The sequence below is a fragment of the Styela clava genome, chromosome 2 (genome assembly GCF_964204865.1).
Source record: "Styela clava chromosome 2, kaStyClav1.hap1.2, whole genome shotgun sequence".
Classification (NCBI taxonomy): Eukaryota; Metazoa; Chordata; class Ascidiacea; order Stolidobranchia; family Styelidae; genus Styela; species Styela clava.
The window spans coordinates 927,956-946,629 of record NC_135251.1 but is presented as its reverse complement, the minus strand read 5'-3'; the positions used below and the strand labels follow the sequence as shown (position 1 = coordinate 946,629).

The 18,674-nt window shown below is 38.1% G+C and overlaps 2 protein-coding genes across 2 annotated transcripts in view; one reads left to right on the top strand and one right to left on the bottom strand.

Annotated features, from left to right (window-relative positions):
* LOC144411850 (protein FAM107B-like) overlaps nucleotides 1–18,674 on the bottom strand; it is a 195,681-nt gene that overhangs the window by 70,486 nt on the left and 106,521 nt on the right. The gene's annotated exons all lie outside the window — the stretch shown is intronic.
* Nucleotides 2,232–17,085, top strand: LOC120335782 (adenylate kinase 2, mitochondrial-like). Its single transcript, XM_039403402.2, has 7 exons — nucleotides 2,232–2,388; nucleotides 3,243–3,347; nucleotides 3,612–3,743; nucleotides 4,965–5,059; nucleotides 14,587–14,659; nucleotides 15,354–15,546; nucleotides 16,240–17,085. The coding sequence occupies exons 1-7, from the start codon at nucleotides 2,299–2,301 to the stop codon at nucleotides 16,242–16,244; spliced, it is 693 nt and encodes a 230-aa protein (XP_039259336.1). The 5' UTR covers nucleotides 2,232–2,298; the 3' UTR covers nucleotides 16,245–17,085.

The window sequence follows — 18,674 nt, the reverse complement described above, 5'->3', positions numbered from 1 at the left end:
ACCGCACCTCTAATTACTCTGCGTGGGTTCGCAGGTTCGAATCCCATGCAGGGATGGTTATGTGCGAGAGGATTGCTGGACTCCTCGCCGTCGTTGGGTGGTTCAGGTAACCGCTGGTCGGTTACGGCCTCCTCCACCACCAAGTCCATGCTTCCGAAAACAAACAATACAGTAAAACTAATCCCATACCCGACTTGGAATGGTAACCGGACGAGAGGCCGTGGTTCGCCATATGGATAAGCCGTCTTATCGGCTTTCCTCTCCCCCGGGATAAATATGTAAATCCTATCCTATCCTCTTCAGTTAATCAGTAATTTATTTTCTCATCATCCCAGATTACTCCATCCAGGGTGGCTTACCCACTTTGCGGTCACAACCCATTTGCGGCCATCAACTTCATCGATCCAATTAATGCCGAAAAAATTTACGAACCGCGGCGATATTTCTCACACGTTATCGTCCACTTGTCCCTCATATCTCTGCGAAATTACACTAAAATGCGGCTACAAACAAAAGGTTACGACCAAAAACCTGTCCAGAGAAAAAAAAACGGACAATTTTTTCATGTTGCCAACTACCCATTGTCCCATTAAAAAAAAACTTGAAAATCCATACAGATATAAAAAGATGAAACTTGGCAGGTGGGTAGAGTTGTGTTTCTTTTAACTATCTTTAAATTTTCACGTTTCTAAATTTAAAGTATTTCCAATACGTCGATAACATCTTTGTCGACCAATTTGCGACCACCATGTTTTTGTCTGTTTGATTGCTGTGATGCAGTGCTTTGTATATAATTTGACGAGTTTTGTTCGAAATGACCGTGTTCTTAAAATATATGACGGTCAGAAATGCAATTAGAATCACAATTTTTTTTTACGCATGGCTTCGTATGCCCTAGTCTCGACGCAGCAGAAACGATGTCCAAGGCTTGGCATCTGTGGGCGCACACTGGTCTCTCGGTCGCAAATACGTCTCCCGAGTGTCATATTTTGGTGGTTTGTATAGCTTTAACCCCTGGTCGTAGAAAGTTAATTCGAGGTTTAGCGTGTAGAATAAATGCCAACGCACCTACGGTGAAAAAATTTACAGGTCAGAAATATTGGTTTTTGCTTTATAGCGGTTTGAATGAAATCATCCGCAGACTGGCTATACCTCGCTATAGTTTTAATATAAGCATAACGGAAGAATGAATATCTTTTGAAAAAATAAATTGCTGAATTGTGTGCGAGTATGTCTGTACGTATGAATAACTGTCTAGTCTAGTGTTTACCGAAATATTTTCAATTTGTTTCCATAACCACATGCGGTCTGCCTGTAATTACCATAGGAAGAATGTCTTGTACGACCGTTGTATGTTGATCCCATCAGTAGACCGTTGTCTGCGATACAACAATAACTTTCCGTTAATTTTTTTCTCTCTTTACATCTCATGAATGTTTTGTTTCATACTGCAGCCGGACTTGATAATCTGTGACCGTCAACACTGATTTTTCATCACAATGTCTTTTTCACTTTCATGATCCAGTTGCTTGAGTTTCTTGATTTATTGCAGTAATCCCATATTATTCTTAATACAACCAAATACTCCAAATAATATGAGAATCCGGTCTTGGTAAAGGTATGTTACCTTTAGGCTTCAACGCAGCCTCTTTTTCGGAGTCAGCAAATGAGGAAAGTAAACAGCAATTACTTTTAAAGAGCAGAGCAAACAGCGACAAACTCCCTAATCGTGAACGTGCACATTCCGCGCTAATCAATAACTTGGTATTTAGTTTGGAGAGAAAATAAACCTGCCATTATTGCAGTACTTACTGTAAAGAGTATGTGGATATATCAGGGCGAAAGGATGTCAGTAGGACACACTTGCCAAATTCCAAGAATGTCTCGTCATTTGGTTCAATAAAAAAAACATCCATGTGTCCCACAAACGAGGGGCGACTGGTACAGCGGCAGATGCGTCATATTGCACCATGCTTGTCTCGATAATAATCTCGGTCGTCAAGTTACCAAAAGAATGTCAAGCAACACTACTGCTCTAAGTTGATTAGTATAGGATTTACATATTTATCCCGGGCGAGAGGAAAGCTGATAAGACAGCTTAATCATGTTATGGCGAAGTCCAATTCTGGATCGATGGTGACAGAATCATATCAGATTATCAGTCATTCATAAATACTTCCTTTTAGTGGTCAGAATCATATTTAAATCACCTCCAATTTCGTCATATTGAAATATTTTTATTTATTTCTCAGCGAATCATAGTTTTATTTTTATTTATTTTAATCAAATCGTCCAATCATGGCTCCTTCTGCTAAAGTCACTGAAGAGAAACGTACGGGCATCAGAGCAATATTACTTGGCCCACCAGGAGCTGGGAAGGGAACACAGGTATTCTTTTATTTTTTTTTCGCTTTTTATTTGGACTTTTACAGGTTATCCCTTCCTATACATGCAATAACTAACTCATAAACTCGAAACAAATTCGGGAATTGACAAGAGGGGCTAAACAGTTAAACAAAATACTTATTATTACAAAATACTCCTATCAGAGAGTATTCATGTATTCAATTCGTGGGGAGTTTCGGTAAGTTTGCACGCAGGCTCAGATGTTTGGCATGCCGCGTCACTGACTCCATGTCGGGATTTCTGGTTTTACACACTGGAATCTGTGATTGCATGCCCGATTTTTCATGGAAAAAGGCCATGAACATGAAATCCTGACTTGCCTAAGGAGAGGAACTGACTGGAACTTATATCTGTATGCCAGGTGGCCCGCGGGCCACAACCCGCCCATCAGTGTGGCCCTTGTCATCTCTCAGATTTTACCCATTAGGCATAAAATCCTAATCTGACAGTTTATGTTTAAAAAGGTGCTCACATGGGTAAGAATACATAATTTTTTCGCTCTGGTCGATGGGTTAAATCTTTGCTGTTTTTTGTAAGGCTAAGCGATAGCCGCTTTCCTCATTTTCGTGTGGTCCAACTAGATGTCTGAAGTTGGTTATATGGCCCGCCGATAAAAAATGTTGCACACCCCTGATTTAAAGTATTTGAGTGTATAAACACCCTGCATTAGGCAAAGGATAAACTCATATACTGTATATAGCTCATAGTGATTCTTTGCGACTATTCTATCAGCATGAATTTTCACTCAAACTCAAATACTGCAGACCCCAATCTCACACTTCACAGGCCTGAATTTAATACCCAACTCCATTATGGCAAATCTTTAATTATTGCAGGCACCAAAGCTTGCTGAAAAATATTGTGCGTGTCATCTTGCTACCGGAGACATGCTAAGGGCGATGGTCTCGTCGGGTTCAGATTTGGGAAAGAAAGTTAAAAAGGTGAGAACGCCATGATTTCGTTGACGGCAAACAAATGCAGCTTTCTCATGAACGCAACTTTGAAGTAATTTTCGCTAAAATAAATATTGTTTTCCTGTATCAATCATTTAATATTTTTATCATAAAAGCACTACATGCCGTTTAGTATTTGAACATATTTCTGGGTTGTGACTTGTGAAATTTCATAAAATTGATTTTCAAAAATTTTGGGTTTCCATCGGTTTTCTTCTGGGATAAATATGAAAAACTTATTTCCTCTCTCAGGTGATGGATGAAGGCAAACTCGTATCAGATGAATTAGTCGTTGAAATGATCAACCAAAACCTCGATAAAAAAGAATGTAGAAAAGGTTTTTTATTGGACGGTTTCCCTCGGACAGTCGTACAAGCTGAAAAGGTAATTTTTAGACTTATTGAGAGAACATTGATTTTTTTTATAGAATTTTCTCAAAACAAGGTCATAATGCACTCACTGAGCAATAAAGAGTGCGCTTCAGAAGTATGTGTATCAATATGGAGGTAACTATTTTTGTTCAACTACTTTACATCAAGTTGTGTAAAGGGACTGAAACCTATGGGCAGGGGGTGGTATATTCACTTGGCTAACTCGTAGTAGAACTAAAATAAGGAAAATCGGAATAAAATTATTGCCTAATCCTAATCTGGTACACATACTACGGGAGTACCAATGTCTGTGCCTAACCAAAAAGGAAAGATAATGTTTCATTTACAACACAAACGATATTAATGTGATGTATGAGGTTGCTTTTCACTGCACAATTTATCAGCTCTCGTAGCAGTTGTGACAAGCAAACTCATAAGTCTGGCTCTACGGCAAGTCTCGATCTGTATTTTGTCATCCTATTGGTTCGAACAGACTCTTTTAATGTCGTTGCGTACCCCTGCACAGTCATCAGGGACCCCCACCGGGCCCCAGTTTGGGAAACCTTGAAATAGAGAATTCAACATAACTGAAGTTTTTATAAAATATCTTCGGTCATAAAAAATTTGATAGCGGGGAATATACAGGGTGTTCGCTAGAAAAGCAGAAAATTTGGAAGTCAGATAAGATCGCAAAAAAAAGGTTGAATTGAAACAATATTATTAACAGTTAACCTTTTGAAACGCTACACGAGCTTGGACTTCTAGACTAGGACACTGCTTTAAAGTGCGCAAACGACTTTTGAGCACCCATGATTGTAATATAACATATGCCTTTTAAAAAACTTTGTGAAAGTTTTTCTTTGTGAAAATAAATAGCAAACTAACAGCCCACCCTGTATATGGGGCAATGGGTAATCCCGTAGTATGTGTACCAGGTTAGACCATACTTTATTCCGATTTTCCTTATTTTAGTTCGATTGCAAATTCGGGGACTGTCTGTGTTAGCCAAGTGAATAAATCACCTGCCTATAGGTTTCAGTCCCTTCACACAACTTGATGTAAAGTAGGTGAACAAAATTAGTTACCTCCATATTACACACTTCTGGAGCTCAAAGTCATCAAATAACTATTTGGATCTTTTGTGTGTTTCAGTGTGAATCACCATACTTTTGTAACCATTACAGTTGCCATGAAATGTGTGTGAAGGCATAAAAAATTCCTTTTTTTTTTTCAGCTAGATGTTCTACTTGACAAACGAAATCAAGCATTAGATTCGGTCGTAGAATTCGGAATTGATGATTCATTACTAGTTCGAAGGATTTGTGGAAGGTAGCACTTTTTTTCAAATACTATTGAATTGTAAAATCTCCTTCCTCACTGTTTTTCTGACATTGTTGACTTGTTTTGTGTGAATTCTTACACTGGAGTCCCAATTTGGCTCAACGGGCTAAGCGTTAGGAATACGCTCGCCACCGCACCTCTAATTACTCTGCGTGGGTTCGCAGGTTCGAATCCCATGCAGGGATGGTTATGTGCGAGAGGATTGCTGAACTCCTCACCGTCGTTGGGTGGTTCACGTAACCGCTGGTCGGTTACGACTTCCTCCACCACCAAGTCCATGCTTCCGAAAACAAACAATACAGTAAAACTAATCCCATACCCGACTTGGAATGGTAACCGGACAAGAGGCCGTGGTTCGCCATATGGATAAGCCGTCTTATCGGCTTTCCTCTCCCCCGGGATAAATATTCCTATCCTAATTTCAAATTTTTCAGAGCTTGTGTCGGAAATCTAAATTCGAGAAACTTGGAAAATCTTCCTAGTTGTTTTTCTGGCATTTTTTTACTTTTGTGTTGGTCTTTACGCTGTCCAAACTCTCCAGAGTCTTGAGTCAAGCTTCTAAATTTGAGGGGTGAAAAAGTTGAAATTCCATACTTCTAATGGAGAACTCATCAAGTGTACCAAGCCTTCTTAGCAGTTCATTAAAGAAATATTGTTTGTAACAGGGCGTGGCCAGAAATGTTTAAAGCTAAGGAATTCTGAAATTTATAATTGCCAAGTTAGACGTATTAGCTAGCTGTTCTGTCTCAGATCTGTTTTAGAAGCTACTTTGCTCAGAGTTCATTTTCCTTGACTTATAATGTGAGTGCATCGCCATAATTTTGTATGGTTTATATCAACTTATATCATTTACTCCTGAAGTTATCACCCATGATGCTGCTTTGAGTGATTTGTCATAAAAAGGCCTGTTTATGATCAAGCCATACTTGAACAGGTAACTCCCAATATTGCTGATGCCTAATGCTTAAATTATAGCTTAAAAAGCCAATTATTGTACTTGCAAATTTTTTTCTTCAATTATTTTATTTACTTGGTACACATCATAAGGTAGTCAATTCTCCTTATGTTATATTATGTCTGGTCATTGGGTAATGCACATAAGGTTATTTCTTTCTTGTGCTTCCATTTTTATAACCAGTGGCGTACCAAGAGATGGCTGGAGGCCTGAAAGCGTGGGTTTACAAGTCTTGAGTGTATAAAAAGCGTTTCAAGCTAAAAAAAATTACTATATATAATACAGAAATATGCTTTTTTTTACATTTCAAAAGGCTTCCAACCTCAAGCCATTGGTTACGCCCCTATATGCAGTGGTTGGATTCAGCCGGTTCGCACCGGTTCTATAGAACCGTCACACGAAATTTTATGAGATCAGCAAACCGGTTAGCATTACTGGTTACTGTAAATGTTCTTTTTGTAACAGAACCAGCTGAAAAATATAACTTTTGTGTAGGAACTGGCTGACAAAAGATTTGAATCCCACCACTGCCTATATGTATGTGCACTCGTCTCATAATGATAAGCAATAAACACATGTTGACAAATATTAATATTGAAGATATGCACTCCTCTTGATAAATATTAGAGAAAGAAAAAGCGATAAATAAAATAGGTATAACATTGTTGCTTATACAGACAGTTGTACAAGAGAATTGTTCTGATTTTCAATTTTTTTTATTTTATATAAGGGTAGATTGAGTGGGACAATAGCCTCACCCAGTGTTTTCCAACCTATGGGTTGTGACCCAATGTTTTTTTTTTTATTCATTTTTTTTTATTTTTTTTTTTATTTTTTTTTTATTTTTTTTATTCTATATAAAGGTAGATTGAGTGGGACAATAGCCTCACCCAGTGTTTTCCAACCTATGGGTTGTGACCCAATGTTTTTTTTTTTATTCATTTTTTTTTTATTTTTTTTATTTTATATAAAGGTAGATTGAGTGGGACAATAGCCTCACCCAGTGTTTTCCAACCTATGGGTTGTGACCCAATGTTGGGTCGCCTGTTTTTCTTGCAACATTTGCACATTATGGGAAGTATCACAGTGTAAAATTTGGCAGCATCTGTTTTGCTCAAGTAAAGCTACGCCACAATTTTAAATGTCACTGATTGCAAATAAGCGCAGGTTTCCCACTTTGAATTAATTTATGGTAAAATAAATGCTATTTAAAAATAATGATTATTTTGTATTATTAATTTAATTTTTTGACCATAAGCGTATTGCATGGCGTTTATGGTATTTGAGCATATCCTTGGGTCGCGAGGATTCACGAAATTGATAATTTTTGAGAAATTTGGGTCGCTTGAAAAAAAGGTTGAGAATTATTGGCCTAACCTAGCTTAGTGTCACTCAAGATTAACAGAATTAAAGAGAAAATGAATCAGTGGTTGATAATAGCATGATAGTCGGTATTCAGCTTTTGCTATTGCTTCATATTGAGACACATACTTCAATATCATAATCTAATTTTTGAATTGACATCATTGAAAATTTAGGTTCTTTTTTGTTGGGAATATAGAATTCCTTGCTTCAAAGACCATAATGGGTGTCCCTAATCGCGCACTCAATAGCCAACATTCTTTCTAAAATGGGCGTTAAGAAAGCGCGGTAAAATCCATTGTTGCGTAACAGGGTTAAACAGCGCTTATCTCGCTCTAGATCCGGGAATAAGTCATGCAGAGCGAAACGTCACAAACGATCTTTGTTATAAAATAATGGAAGAGAGTTACGCTCCATTTAACCTGCGTTATGTAGCTCTCCAAAGCGCGCGCAACATTTTATTTGTTTATTCTTAACACATGCGCTGCGCGAGCGCACACTCAAACCCTAGGGCGTACTATTACTCTACTTCTACATGCGCTGTATAATAAAACAGAGAATTCCACGGCCCGCTACGTGGCTGCTACATACGAGCTATGGGCGTCGCCGTAAATGGCCGTTCTTTTCGCAAAGTACTGGAACTGGTGACAGACCGCATTTGGGTTCCGTAGCTGCTGTGAAAGTTTGATGAAAATGGCGCCGATATATCTAAAAGGTAAGGGTTATTATACTAAATTTATGCGCTGTTCTTGATTTCCCTTTATATCATACGTTACATAGTATTCTAGCGTTTATGGTGGTATTCTGGGACTAACGCATTCCCTTGCGTACTGATATATGTATTGTGTAATACCATAACTGTCGTAAATTCATGGAAAATTGTTAGTAATGGAGTAAAATCGTTTTTGGATTTGATTGTTTTTCGATTTGCCTGATATTAACTTGTAAATTACTAATAAGGTGACCTTTTGTACATATAGACAGGATTGTAATATTGTGTATTAAACTGTGAGTCCTTTCTCCTTGTTTTCCTACTTAATATCCGAATGTGTCAGTTGCCACAAAGATGCTTGAATGACATAGTATTATAACGAAAAATAAGAATTAATCTTAATTGTTTCCACGAAATAGCAAGTGTATTTGTAAGCTTTCGTTACATTATAGTCTAACTTCTTCAGACAAAACAAGATATAACTTAACAAGTTTGAATATGACATGAAACAGTGAATCTAATGTACCTTTCATCGCGCTAGCGATCGCCTATTACTCTTCTATCAGTAAATTTTTATTGCTTGTTCAGGTTAATACGTCGAGGTTTCGAGTTCGGCAAATAATAATTTCATAATAGCTATAGTACCTGCTTAGAGACTTAGCCATACCTAAGGCTTCATGTTGTCCACCTTTTATGTCTCTATTGCAACTCTTGGAATTGCACCGCATTTTATTACGAGTTGAATTGTGTATGCGTATGAGTTTCCACAGATTTCTTCGGAGCTACAGAGTGCTAAGTGTAAAACAACTCGCGGTATAGCGCAATCGATTATAATTCTTCTGTCAGTAAATCTCCAAAATTTAGATATTGACTGGCTTATCTATTTTCACAAGAAACTTTAGATTGTTGCATATCAGTGTCTGTCTGCGGCTCGAATGACTGAGTGAATTTATTTCTTGGATTCATAATTTTACACGAAGCGTTGGTTGCTGTCGAGGCTCGTAGATCACCGTCTTTTATCTCGATCGCTTGTAATTTCTCTATCAGTAATCTCCTGCGGTTTACGGTCTTGTTTAAAGCAAATTAGAAGGCAGCGGAGCATTGTAAGTACAGGGAAATATTGCGTTTAATAGTCGTAGATAGAAAGTTTAAGAGGCCGTGCGCAAATGATATTATAACGTCACACTCCCACTTTTCCTGTGCTTTTTTGCAGTCTCGATTTTTCGTTAAAATGCTAATGTTTCTCAAAGTTCACTCCATAATTTTTGGAAAAACGCGATTTCAGAGCAAAACGGATGATCCGAGAGAAACCGTAATTTTGCAATTATCCAAATTCATGAAATTGCTTTTTTTGCCGAGCGCAAAAATTTGCTCCGCGAGAGGAATCAAGGCACTCCGCGAGCTATTCGGTTACTTATTAAAACGCTGAATATTTATCAAATACAAAGCAACAAATACATCCGAGTCATTTAAATAAAGCAATTGTAATTTACTCGCGTACACCAATCGGTAAATAACAATTTTTTTTTATTTTCATAATTTTCGGGCTCCGTAAATAATTCTTCACGGGATCCATAACACCAAAAGTTCGAGAGCCTCTGATCTAAAATAATGACTCTCAACTTATCAGTGGCGCTTGCATAAATCCTTGTTAGGGACAAAAGCGTACGAGTCTCGCAGAAAATGAAAAAAAAGTTTTTTGCGCCATCGCTTCGACGTCGGTGGCTTGAATACTGTGCAATTTTGTTATATTTTTCTGTTTTCTAATAGCTATCGTCTCTGAATAATGATAAATTATATGAAGTCTCGACTTTACGGCTCTCACGGTACTCCGCCATTCCGTTTGTCTTTGAGGGCTATTAATCATGACGTATATGATTGATGATGCAATGGTTCACGTAACTGGTGATTGTTACAGCCTCCTTTATTATCTAAGTCAAGTCGTAAAACACGTTTTCTTTTCGCATCCCCAAACACCCCCCCCCCCCCCCCCCCCACACACACACACACACATTTTAAATTTGCTGTAAATAATATTGTGCTCGTTTGTAAATAGAATTGCATTATTTTCGATGGCCACTACATCCGCCATCTTGATAACTAGTGTACTCGTCTGGTTTTCATATTCGCGCGTCAGTCGATAAGTCACAATTCGTAATCTTCAGAAATTCAGCCCAAGTATTGGTTAATTTGGAAATTCTAAGAGTTGACAGACGATTCGGGTTCCATTCGAAAAAGTTCGACTCTGCAAACAAAATATATACGAATCTGGCCTGGGCTCTGGAAATTTTTTCGTCATACTGGTATTTGTGACATAAAAATGTCGATTATGACGCATACAAGCGGTCTTTCGGCGGCACAAACGGAAGTTCTTGACATATATTTGTGTCGTCATAATCAATTCACTTAAGAGCGGGAAAATCTTGTGACGCGTGTGTGTGCGGGGCTTGCGCAAGGTGTGTTTGATCAGAACACGTTTTACTTCGCTGAGAAACATGGCGACGGTTCATGTGTTGGGATTTTTTAGTGAAATGGAAATGGACGTCTCGATTTTTAAGCAGAAATGGCATTATATTTTCATTTTTATTAAGTTCTAAAATTTGAGACAGAAATTCGATATTTTGTTCTATTCTGATACTGATCCGCCATTAATTTCTTTTCTTAATGAGCATAGCAACATTTTATGTGTCAGGATTATTTAGCGAAATTAAGGTGACCCACAGAGACGTTTTTTAGTTTAAATGGTGTTGTAGTTGTATCTTTAAACCAAGTGCAGTTTTGTGAATGTCGAGTTAAAATTCTCTAAAATCCTGTTATTGTCCAATCACTGTGATCGGCAAAGTTTTTTAGGTTTCTTGGCCTTTGCACGTCAGATAATCAAAAAGCTAATGCAAAGATTTTCGTCGCATCTCTACGGAGTAAAAAGCTGTAGTCGGAGTCTTTGTCAAACCGGAACCGGTTCGTTAAATATCACATAAATTGGATACAACTTTCATCATAGGACGCCACGGGCCTGTTTAAACGTTGTCGTCTGCATTTAAATTGCGGTGTAATAGTATTTTGTCGCGTCATAATAAGCCGGATTATGACCACATTGTTATAGAACAGTCTTATTATGATTCATAATAATGTAATGCCGTCATCTGATGATTTTGTCGTCTTCAGTATATATATATCGTTTTTCTTGTCATTTAGTTGGAACATGCTTTTTTGAAATCGTTTAAACGAAAAGTTACAGAAATACTTTCGTGTTAATGTGCAGCAAGACTCCTGAAAAACCCCCTTAGTCAGGGACGCAGCGGGAATTTTCAATAAGTCCGGGAAAAATTCAGGATCGGAATCGAAAATTCCTGTGCTTCTGAAAAGTCGTCTTTACTATGGCACCCGACCTTTACAGCTGATAACGAGTGGCCGAAACGATATTTAAAATGTTGTGCTGTATTATTTTACTGGTCTTCGGCGTAACTTTCGTTAGCTTTGTTCGCTAATATCGTATTATTTGTTGACATTCAAACATCTCATAATGGGAATTAAAAAAGAATTGAAACTGCACGTATTATATCGTCTCATTATTTCAAGACTTTATATCGGCTTTCCTCTCATCCGAAATAACTGTGGAGAGCAAATTAAAAAAATTGCCCGCATTAATATCCGTTTCATTGTTTAAACCGTCGTAAACTATTTTTTCCTCCTGAGGTAAATGTGGAAAGGTATTATATCGTCCTATTATCTAAGCCGCTTTATCGGCCCTTATCCGAGTGTCTGTCTAATTTTAATGCCACCGTATCGGCTTTCCTCTCACTCTGTGTTTCGAATTATCGCGCAGTCGTACTCTTGAAATCTTATCATATTCTCGGTCGGCATTCGAGTGATATCATTATCTAACCGGATATGGCTATCATTGTTAACAGACCCCCCTCCCTAGAGATTTTAAGAATTAAATTTTTTGTTAATAAATATGTACAATCTAGCATGGATCGGAGATAAATTGTAGCATTACGTGCGATTTTAATTTGGATTATAATTGGTCATACTAAATCGTGCGGGAGTTTATACCCGTTTCAAACACGGTCATTTAAAAAAAATTCCTTCCCGACCGCGCCGTGGGGATGCGCTGTTAATTTGATGCGATTAACCCTTTACATACACGCGGCATTATAAAGCATGCTTGATACAAATTCCATTCTCTTAACTTAGCTACTACTTGTTAAAATGCTATACAAAACCATTTTAACCCGTTCAGCGCTTTTAAACTTTGCTGTTTTAAGGCAATTTTAAACCATGTGTCCGTAAAAGGGTTAAGGTATTTTCGTCTGCTAAATGTCCCTCGCGGCAATGGTAAGGCGCGGTTTTTTAACCCGTTGTAAAGCGCGGGAATGTTACATTATTATGTTACAATGGTCGAAGAGGTGCTGCATTGTCTTGTGATTGTTGCGTGTCCGGCTTTATGACAGAATAGTAATATTTTTATGACGCAATAGAAGCTTTTCGTTTATGGCTCATGTAAGCTGTAAATAAGGTTTTTATATCTTTCTATTTTTGTCATCGCTCGCCTGTGCTTGAACTTTTTTTTTTGTCAGATCAGCGACTTTTGACATACGATAAAACGTTTTTTTATAATATATAGTGTTCATATAGAGTTACAATTTTGAAATTTTGTTATGGAGTTAGTTCCTAATATATCTTACCAGTTTTTATTTTAATCGGGGTTTATAAGTTATTTTTACTTCATTTAATGCACCTGTAAGGAATTTCCCTTGATAATTTAAACTAGAATTCGATTGGAAACCGAAGACTTATCGATCGAAGGTTAGGGGATCCCCCAAAACAGTGGTCTTACTCCATAGCGACACCGTGTGTCCCATCACTAATTAATTAATAACTCGCTAATTATACGACATTAATCCATCCAAAATCAATAGGCTTCTGATCCGAGCTGTGGTGAATGCACATGCAAAATTTGGAACAGATTGAACCTCGCTTTCGTGAGATATCGCGTCCATCTAACAGACATACAGACAGACAAATACCTATCAACATACTTACCGATCAAGATCGATAAGTAAAAAGTTTTAGGACTTACTGAACAATCCTGTATATTTAGGTCAACCTATTTCTTTTAACATGTAATGTAGGCTTTTTAATTTTTTTTTGGTTGGAACCGTTGCTGATTGTTCATTACTAGGTCAAAATTTGCGCACCCGAAGTATGTGCACCAAGATGGCGCACTACCTGAAACCTAACCTGGTACACTTACTATGTTCAGGTTGTGCGCCATCTTGGCGAACATACTTCGTGAGCGCCAATTTTGACCTAGTAATAAACAATCAGCAAATTCAAACTTACCAATGAAGTATTTTAAAAATGTAATTGCTGAATGTTTATCGAGCTCATTTCACACTCAAAATATAGCTACCGCTGTAAGGCTGTAAAAAAACAGCACCATGCATATCAGTTGTATGATACAGAAAGATGCCTTTATTTTATTACAAAAAGAGTGGAGTTCTGAGCTGACACGTACCTCCCCTGCGTGCGCCTCTGCCTGTTTGTCCTGAACCTCGTTTATAGAGGTTTTCCAGCATCTGCTTTGTTTCGAGTTAATTGTGAAGAAAAGTGCCACCACTGCACAGTGCTACAGGAAAGTATGAACAAACAGGTACTTTCATCTAGTACTGTGAAAATGGTGGCTGCTTACAATCAACAGGTCGTGAGAAATCTTGCAAAGTTAATAGAACAAAAATCACTTGAGTGAAGAATATTTGAATTTTCTCATTTTTTGGGGGGAGGGGGGGTTAACAATGAAAAAATTTGGGCCTCATTGTCACAGTGGTTGTATACTGCCTGTTCGATATCAATCAAGGCAGTAACAGCCCTGTGCTAACATGGTTTCAGACTGTCATCTGTGGGGGGGGGGGGGTTGAAAAAATATGGGAACTACAAAGATATATTTCAAGTCATCATTGTTAGGGAAACATCTAAATAGAATAAATTTTGTGCGTCTATCATTCCGGATGCAAGACTATATACTTATCTTTCTTCTATGCCGTTGTTCTGGTGTGTATGCAGTTATACTCTAAGACAGTGGCTTCCTAACCTTTTCAGTTTCGCGACCCACTTATATTGCCATTTTTTCTGTGCGACCCACAATGTGATGGTGATATATGAGAAAGGAAACAATGAATTCCCATGCAATTTACTATTAATGCGAAGTTCGATTTTGCATATTGGATATTATCAGATTAAGGGTAATAATGACACATAATTCTAGTTGTTACGAAATGATAATGCCACAATTTTTCGATCTAAACGAAAACGGCATGTAACATTTGGGAAATATTTCAAGACCTACCTTCATCGGGTGGGTTGAGACGCACTGCTCTAACATGACTATTCTGTGCGCAGTGAGGGTCTTGAACCCCATATTTCAGATTCCTCCTGGTCAGTTTTTTCAACTTCGCTCAAATTTCTTTTCTCTGTGTTTTCCAGGTTAATCCATAAACCCAGTGGAAGATCATACCACACTGAATTCAATCCTCCTAAGAAACACATGACAGATGATGTGAGTTTTTTTTGTTTAATAATGTTATTTAACCAGTGGGGGTGGGGGGGGGGGAGTGGTGAAATAGAGAATTAATAGAGTAAAAAATTGGAGTCTCCATTTACCATTGACTGCTATTTTGAATTAACATTTGGTTGGTACGTTGTATGGGAAATATTCTAGTCCTTCAACATATGTGCATGCAGTAGCTCTGTGGATAGAGCGTTAGACTCAACCATGTTGGCACTGCAGTCTAGAATGTCTGGTCCAATTACTATTACTGACGTATGACCCAGGATGTAATAAATTTATTCGGTGCTCTCGAAGTATGTGCACCGAGATGGCGCACAACCTGAACCTTAACATGGCACACATACTATGTTCAGGTTGTGCGCCGTCTTGGTTCACATACTTCAGGAGCACCACAAATTTATTCAGTATTTCCCTTCTACAAAGCTTTTGATCAGCATGAATGTGTGACAAATTTCATAAAAATAATTTTTCAATCCAATTTACATAAACTTGGATTAGTCAAACCAGTATTAATTGTTCACTATGCCAACTGAACACAGAAAAAAATAGTCTTCTCAAACTTTGTTTAATTTGTTTCGGATATCTGTGGTGCTTTTATTACCTAGTTTTGCAAAAATTTTCAATGTCAAAATGACAGAATCAAAACTAGGAAAATTGAACTAAAATATTTGTCTGTTTACAGGTGACTGGAGAACCACTAATACGTCGCTCAGACGACAATGAAAAGGCATTAACGACTCGACTTGATGCGTATCACAAAATGACCCGGCCTCTCGTCGATTATTATTCAAAACGTAACTTGCATTCACTCGTAGACGCCTCACAGTCTCCAGATATCGTATTCAAGAGTATTTCAGCAATCTTCAATAAATGCAGTAAGTTGGATTGAAATTTTTATTATTTTTAACTGGGGGGGGGGGGGGGACCACGTTTTCCAGTTGCGAGGAATTGTGTCATTCTTGGGGGGATTTTGTATTGTATTGTTTACAATAGTATTAAGCCATCTTATCTGCTTCCCTCTCTCAGAGATAAACATACATGAATCCTTTGGGATCCAGTTAGCAGTCCATGTTGGGTATGATATTAGTTGACAATTGTTTCAAAAGCGTAGGTTTGAATCCCATGCAGGGATAATGATGTGCGAAACGATTGCTGGACTCCTCGATGTGATAAAGTGGTTCAAATAACGACTGGTCGGTTGCGGCTTCCCCCATCATCCATGTATCTGACACTAATAACGAGCTGACTAATTCCATGACTGGTAACTGGACAGGAGGTCGTGGTTTACAATAGTATTAAGCCATCTTATCTGCTTTCTTCAACCCCAGGATAAATATGTAAATCCTATTCTGTCTTGCCTGGAGTGTGATTAATTAGCAAGTATGTGCACCAAGATGGCGCACAACCTGATAACCCTAACCTGGTACACACACTATGTTTAGGTTGTGCGCCATCTTGGTGCACATACTTTGCGAGCGCCAATTAGCAAGTTATAACCAGCCCTTTTTTTTTATCTTGGTCGAACGAATTATTCACTTTCTAAAAATTAACATTTTTATTTCTTTTAGTTTGATTCCAGTACCAAGAACGTCTAATTCTGGAAAAAACAACAGAAACGACAGTGGAATATATTTGAAAATCGTGTTCATGTCAAAATGGCCAAAATTAAATGCTTTGCTATTCCATCCAAATTTTTTATCTTTACTATTAAGCTTTTTTTGTCGACTTTACCACTCTTAGAATTTATTTGAGCGTTATCGCTTTCTTAAAGCAATGTTGGGACCTGAGACTCGAGTCTGAGTCACTTCAAGTCTTTGAAAAACTGTGTTTTCCTCCCAATTATGTGCTAAGGTGAAATTTTGGCCCACTTGCTGCGTTTGGGTTAAAACGTACGAAGTTTAATTTAAACTGGGCAAATATTTTAAGGTGTTTTAAAATATATAGCTTTCTTTTCTGTACTAGTGGATATCATTGCAGCGTGACTATTTTTCGTACTCCTGTAGTATGTGAAACATGATGGCGGACACCGGAACGTAGTATGTGTGCCAGGCTAGGGTTGGGCCATAATTTCAGGTACACATACTACGTTCCGGTGTCCGCCATCTTGTTTCACACACAACGGGTGTACCCTATTTTTAATAATTCAATTGTCTTATCAGACTTCCTTAATAAAAAAGGAAAAAAATCAAACCCTTTCTATGCGGTTAAAAGTATTTTAACAGCTTTATCTCTGCTTGAGCTAAGCATGATTATGGTGCCTTTATTCTAGTATGGTTTGCTAACTGCTCTTGTTGGGGTGAATTTGAAATAATTTGCCACCTAGTGTTTCAATTATATTGCGTGCCTGAAACTCCCTCTCAAAATAAACATTGTGTCGTCAGATATGTTGCAATAAATAAAGTTTGGTGGAAAAATGAATGTTTTGTGTTAGACCTGACGGAAAAGCACATTCTCTCCGAACCAGCTATAGACAAGCTGATGTGGTGTAGAACAAGGGTGCACAACCTGCGGCACTAGAGCCGAATGTAGCCCACAGGGAAAAATTGTGGGGCCCGCGAACTTGTCTTTAATTTAGTCTTTTAATCTGGTAGTTGCGAGTAATTCCAATCCCTCTGCGTCGCAAAGCCTGTAACTAAGTCAAATTTATTATCTGTGGCAGCGGTTCCCAAACAATGGGTCGCAAAAGGAATCTTAGTGGGTCGTGGAAAGATGTAGAAAGCTTTGATTAATTATGCTAGTTATTAGGATCGGTGGCGACTCGAATACTAATCTGTGAAAGTTTCCATTTTACGATCTTCTCAAAGAACCAAAAATTTGCTACTCTAAGAATGACCATGTGGCTTTTTACTCAAAGAATGACCATGTGGCTTTTTACTCAAAGAATGACCATGTGGCTTTTTTTACGCATAGCAGCATGCCATTCTCTTCGTCTTATAAATGTGAATCTGGATTTTCAGCAATGGTTGGGATTGAAAGCAAGTTTCGAAATAAACTGCAACTTTCGCATTCTTTACGTCTAAAACTATCTGGAATTGAATTGAAATAAATGTCAAGTCTATTATGGAAAGTAGCAAGAAACAATCTCATCTTTCTCACTAGCTTCACTGAAAATTTAATTTGAGAAAATGAAAATAAATTTGTTTCCTCCAATGTTTTATTAAAGTTAAATGGGTCGCCATAGGCTGTGGTAATGAATAGTGGGTCGCAACTCTGAAAAGTTTGAGCACCACTGATCTATGGCTATGACGTTACAATGCCCTAACAGCTAGTTTGTACGGAGCGAACAACGCATGTCATAAGATCAACACCCAAAATTTCTGTGCCTGCAACTGAAAGCCCCGCGGTTTTAACCAGCTATATGTATATTGTCCTGTATTAAAGGTTGCACACCTCTGGTTTAGGATAGCGAAGGCGTCCGTCATTTGGGGGGTCCGAGTTTATGGAGTTGTAGATCGAACTTGTGGCTCGACTGATAATCTGCATCGGCCTATAAGTAGGCTTACCATACGTCCCGCTTTTCATAGTTTTGTCCCGCCATCCCGATAAGTCAGCCAAAAGTCAACCAGCATAATACACTTTTAATACGCTTTTCCAGCATAATACACAAACACGTTCTCGTTACTGTTGTTTCTGTGTAGCGCAGCGCTAGCCTACTTACTGAAGGTGAATGCGTTCGTTTCCCGCTGATTCACATTGATGGCAGACTATAGCATGTTAAACCAATACTAATTACGGTAGTCAGAATTCGAATTATTTGTTCCGGTATCGTTAACGTCAATTCCTTCCTATTTTTCGAACTGAACCCGATATTTGGACAGAGAATATGCGCATGAAATTTCGATAACAATATGACCAATAAAGACAGCCGAGACAGCTTTAAATGTAAGCCTATGTAGTAAAATCGGAAAATGTGAAGTTATAAAATCACAGCTAAGGGGTCGTTGTCTTTCGAGGCGTCCGTCCCGATTTGAAGTCACAAAAATATGGTAACCCTACCTATAAG

Excerpts from the sequence above, each read along its gene's own strand:
- LOC120335782 (XM_039403402.2), top strand. The coding sequence starts at position 2,299 with ATGGCTCCTTCTGCTAAAGTCACTGAAGAGAAACGTACGGGCATCAGA. Across the intron at positions 3,744-4,964 it reads CAGTCGTACAAGCTGAAAAG|CTAGATGTTCTACTTGACAA; the intron begins GTAATTTTTAGA and ends TTTTTTTTTCAG. Across the intron at positions 5,060-14,586 it reads GTTCGAAGGATTTGTGGAAG|GTTAATCCATAAACCCAGTG; the intron begins GTAGCACTTTTT and ends TGTGTTTTCCAG.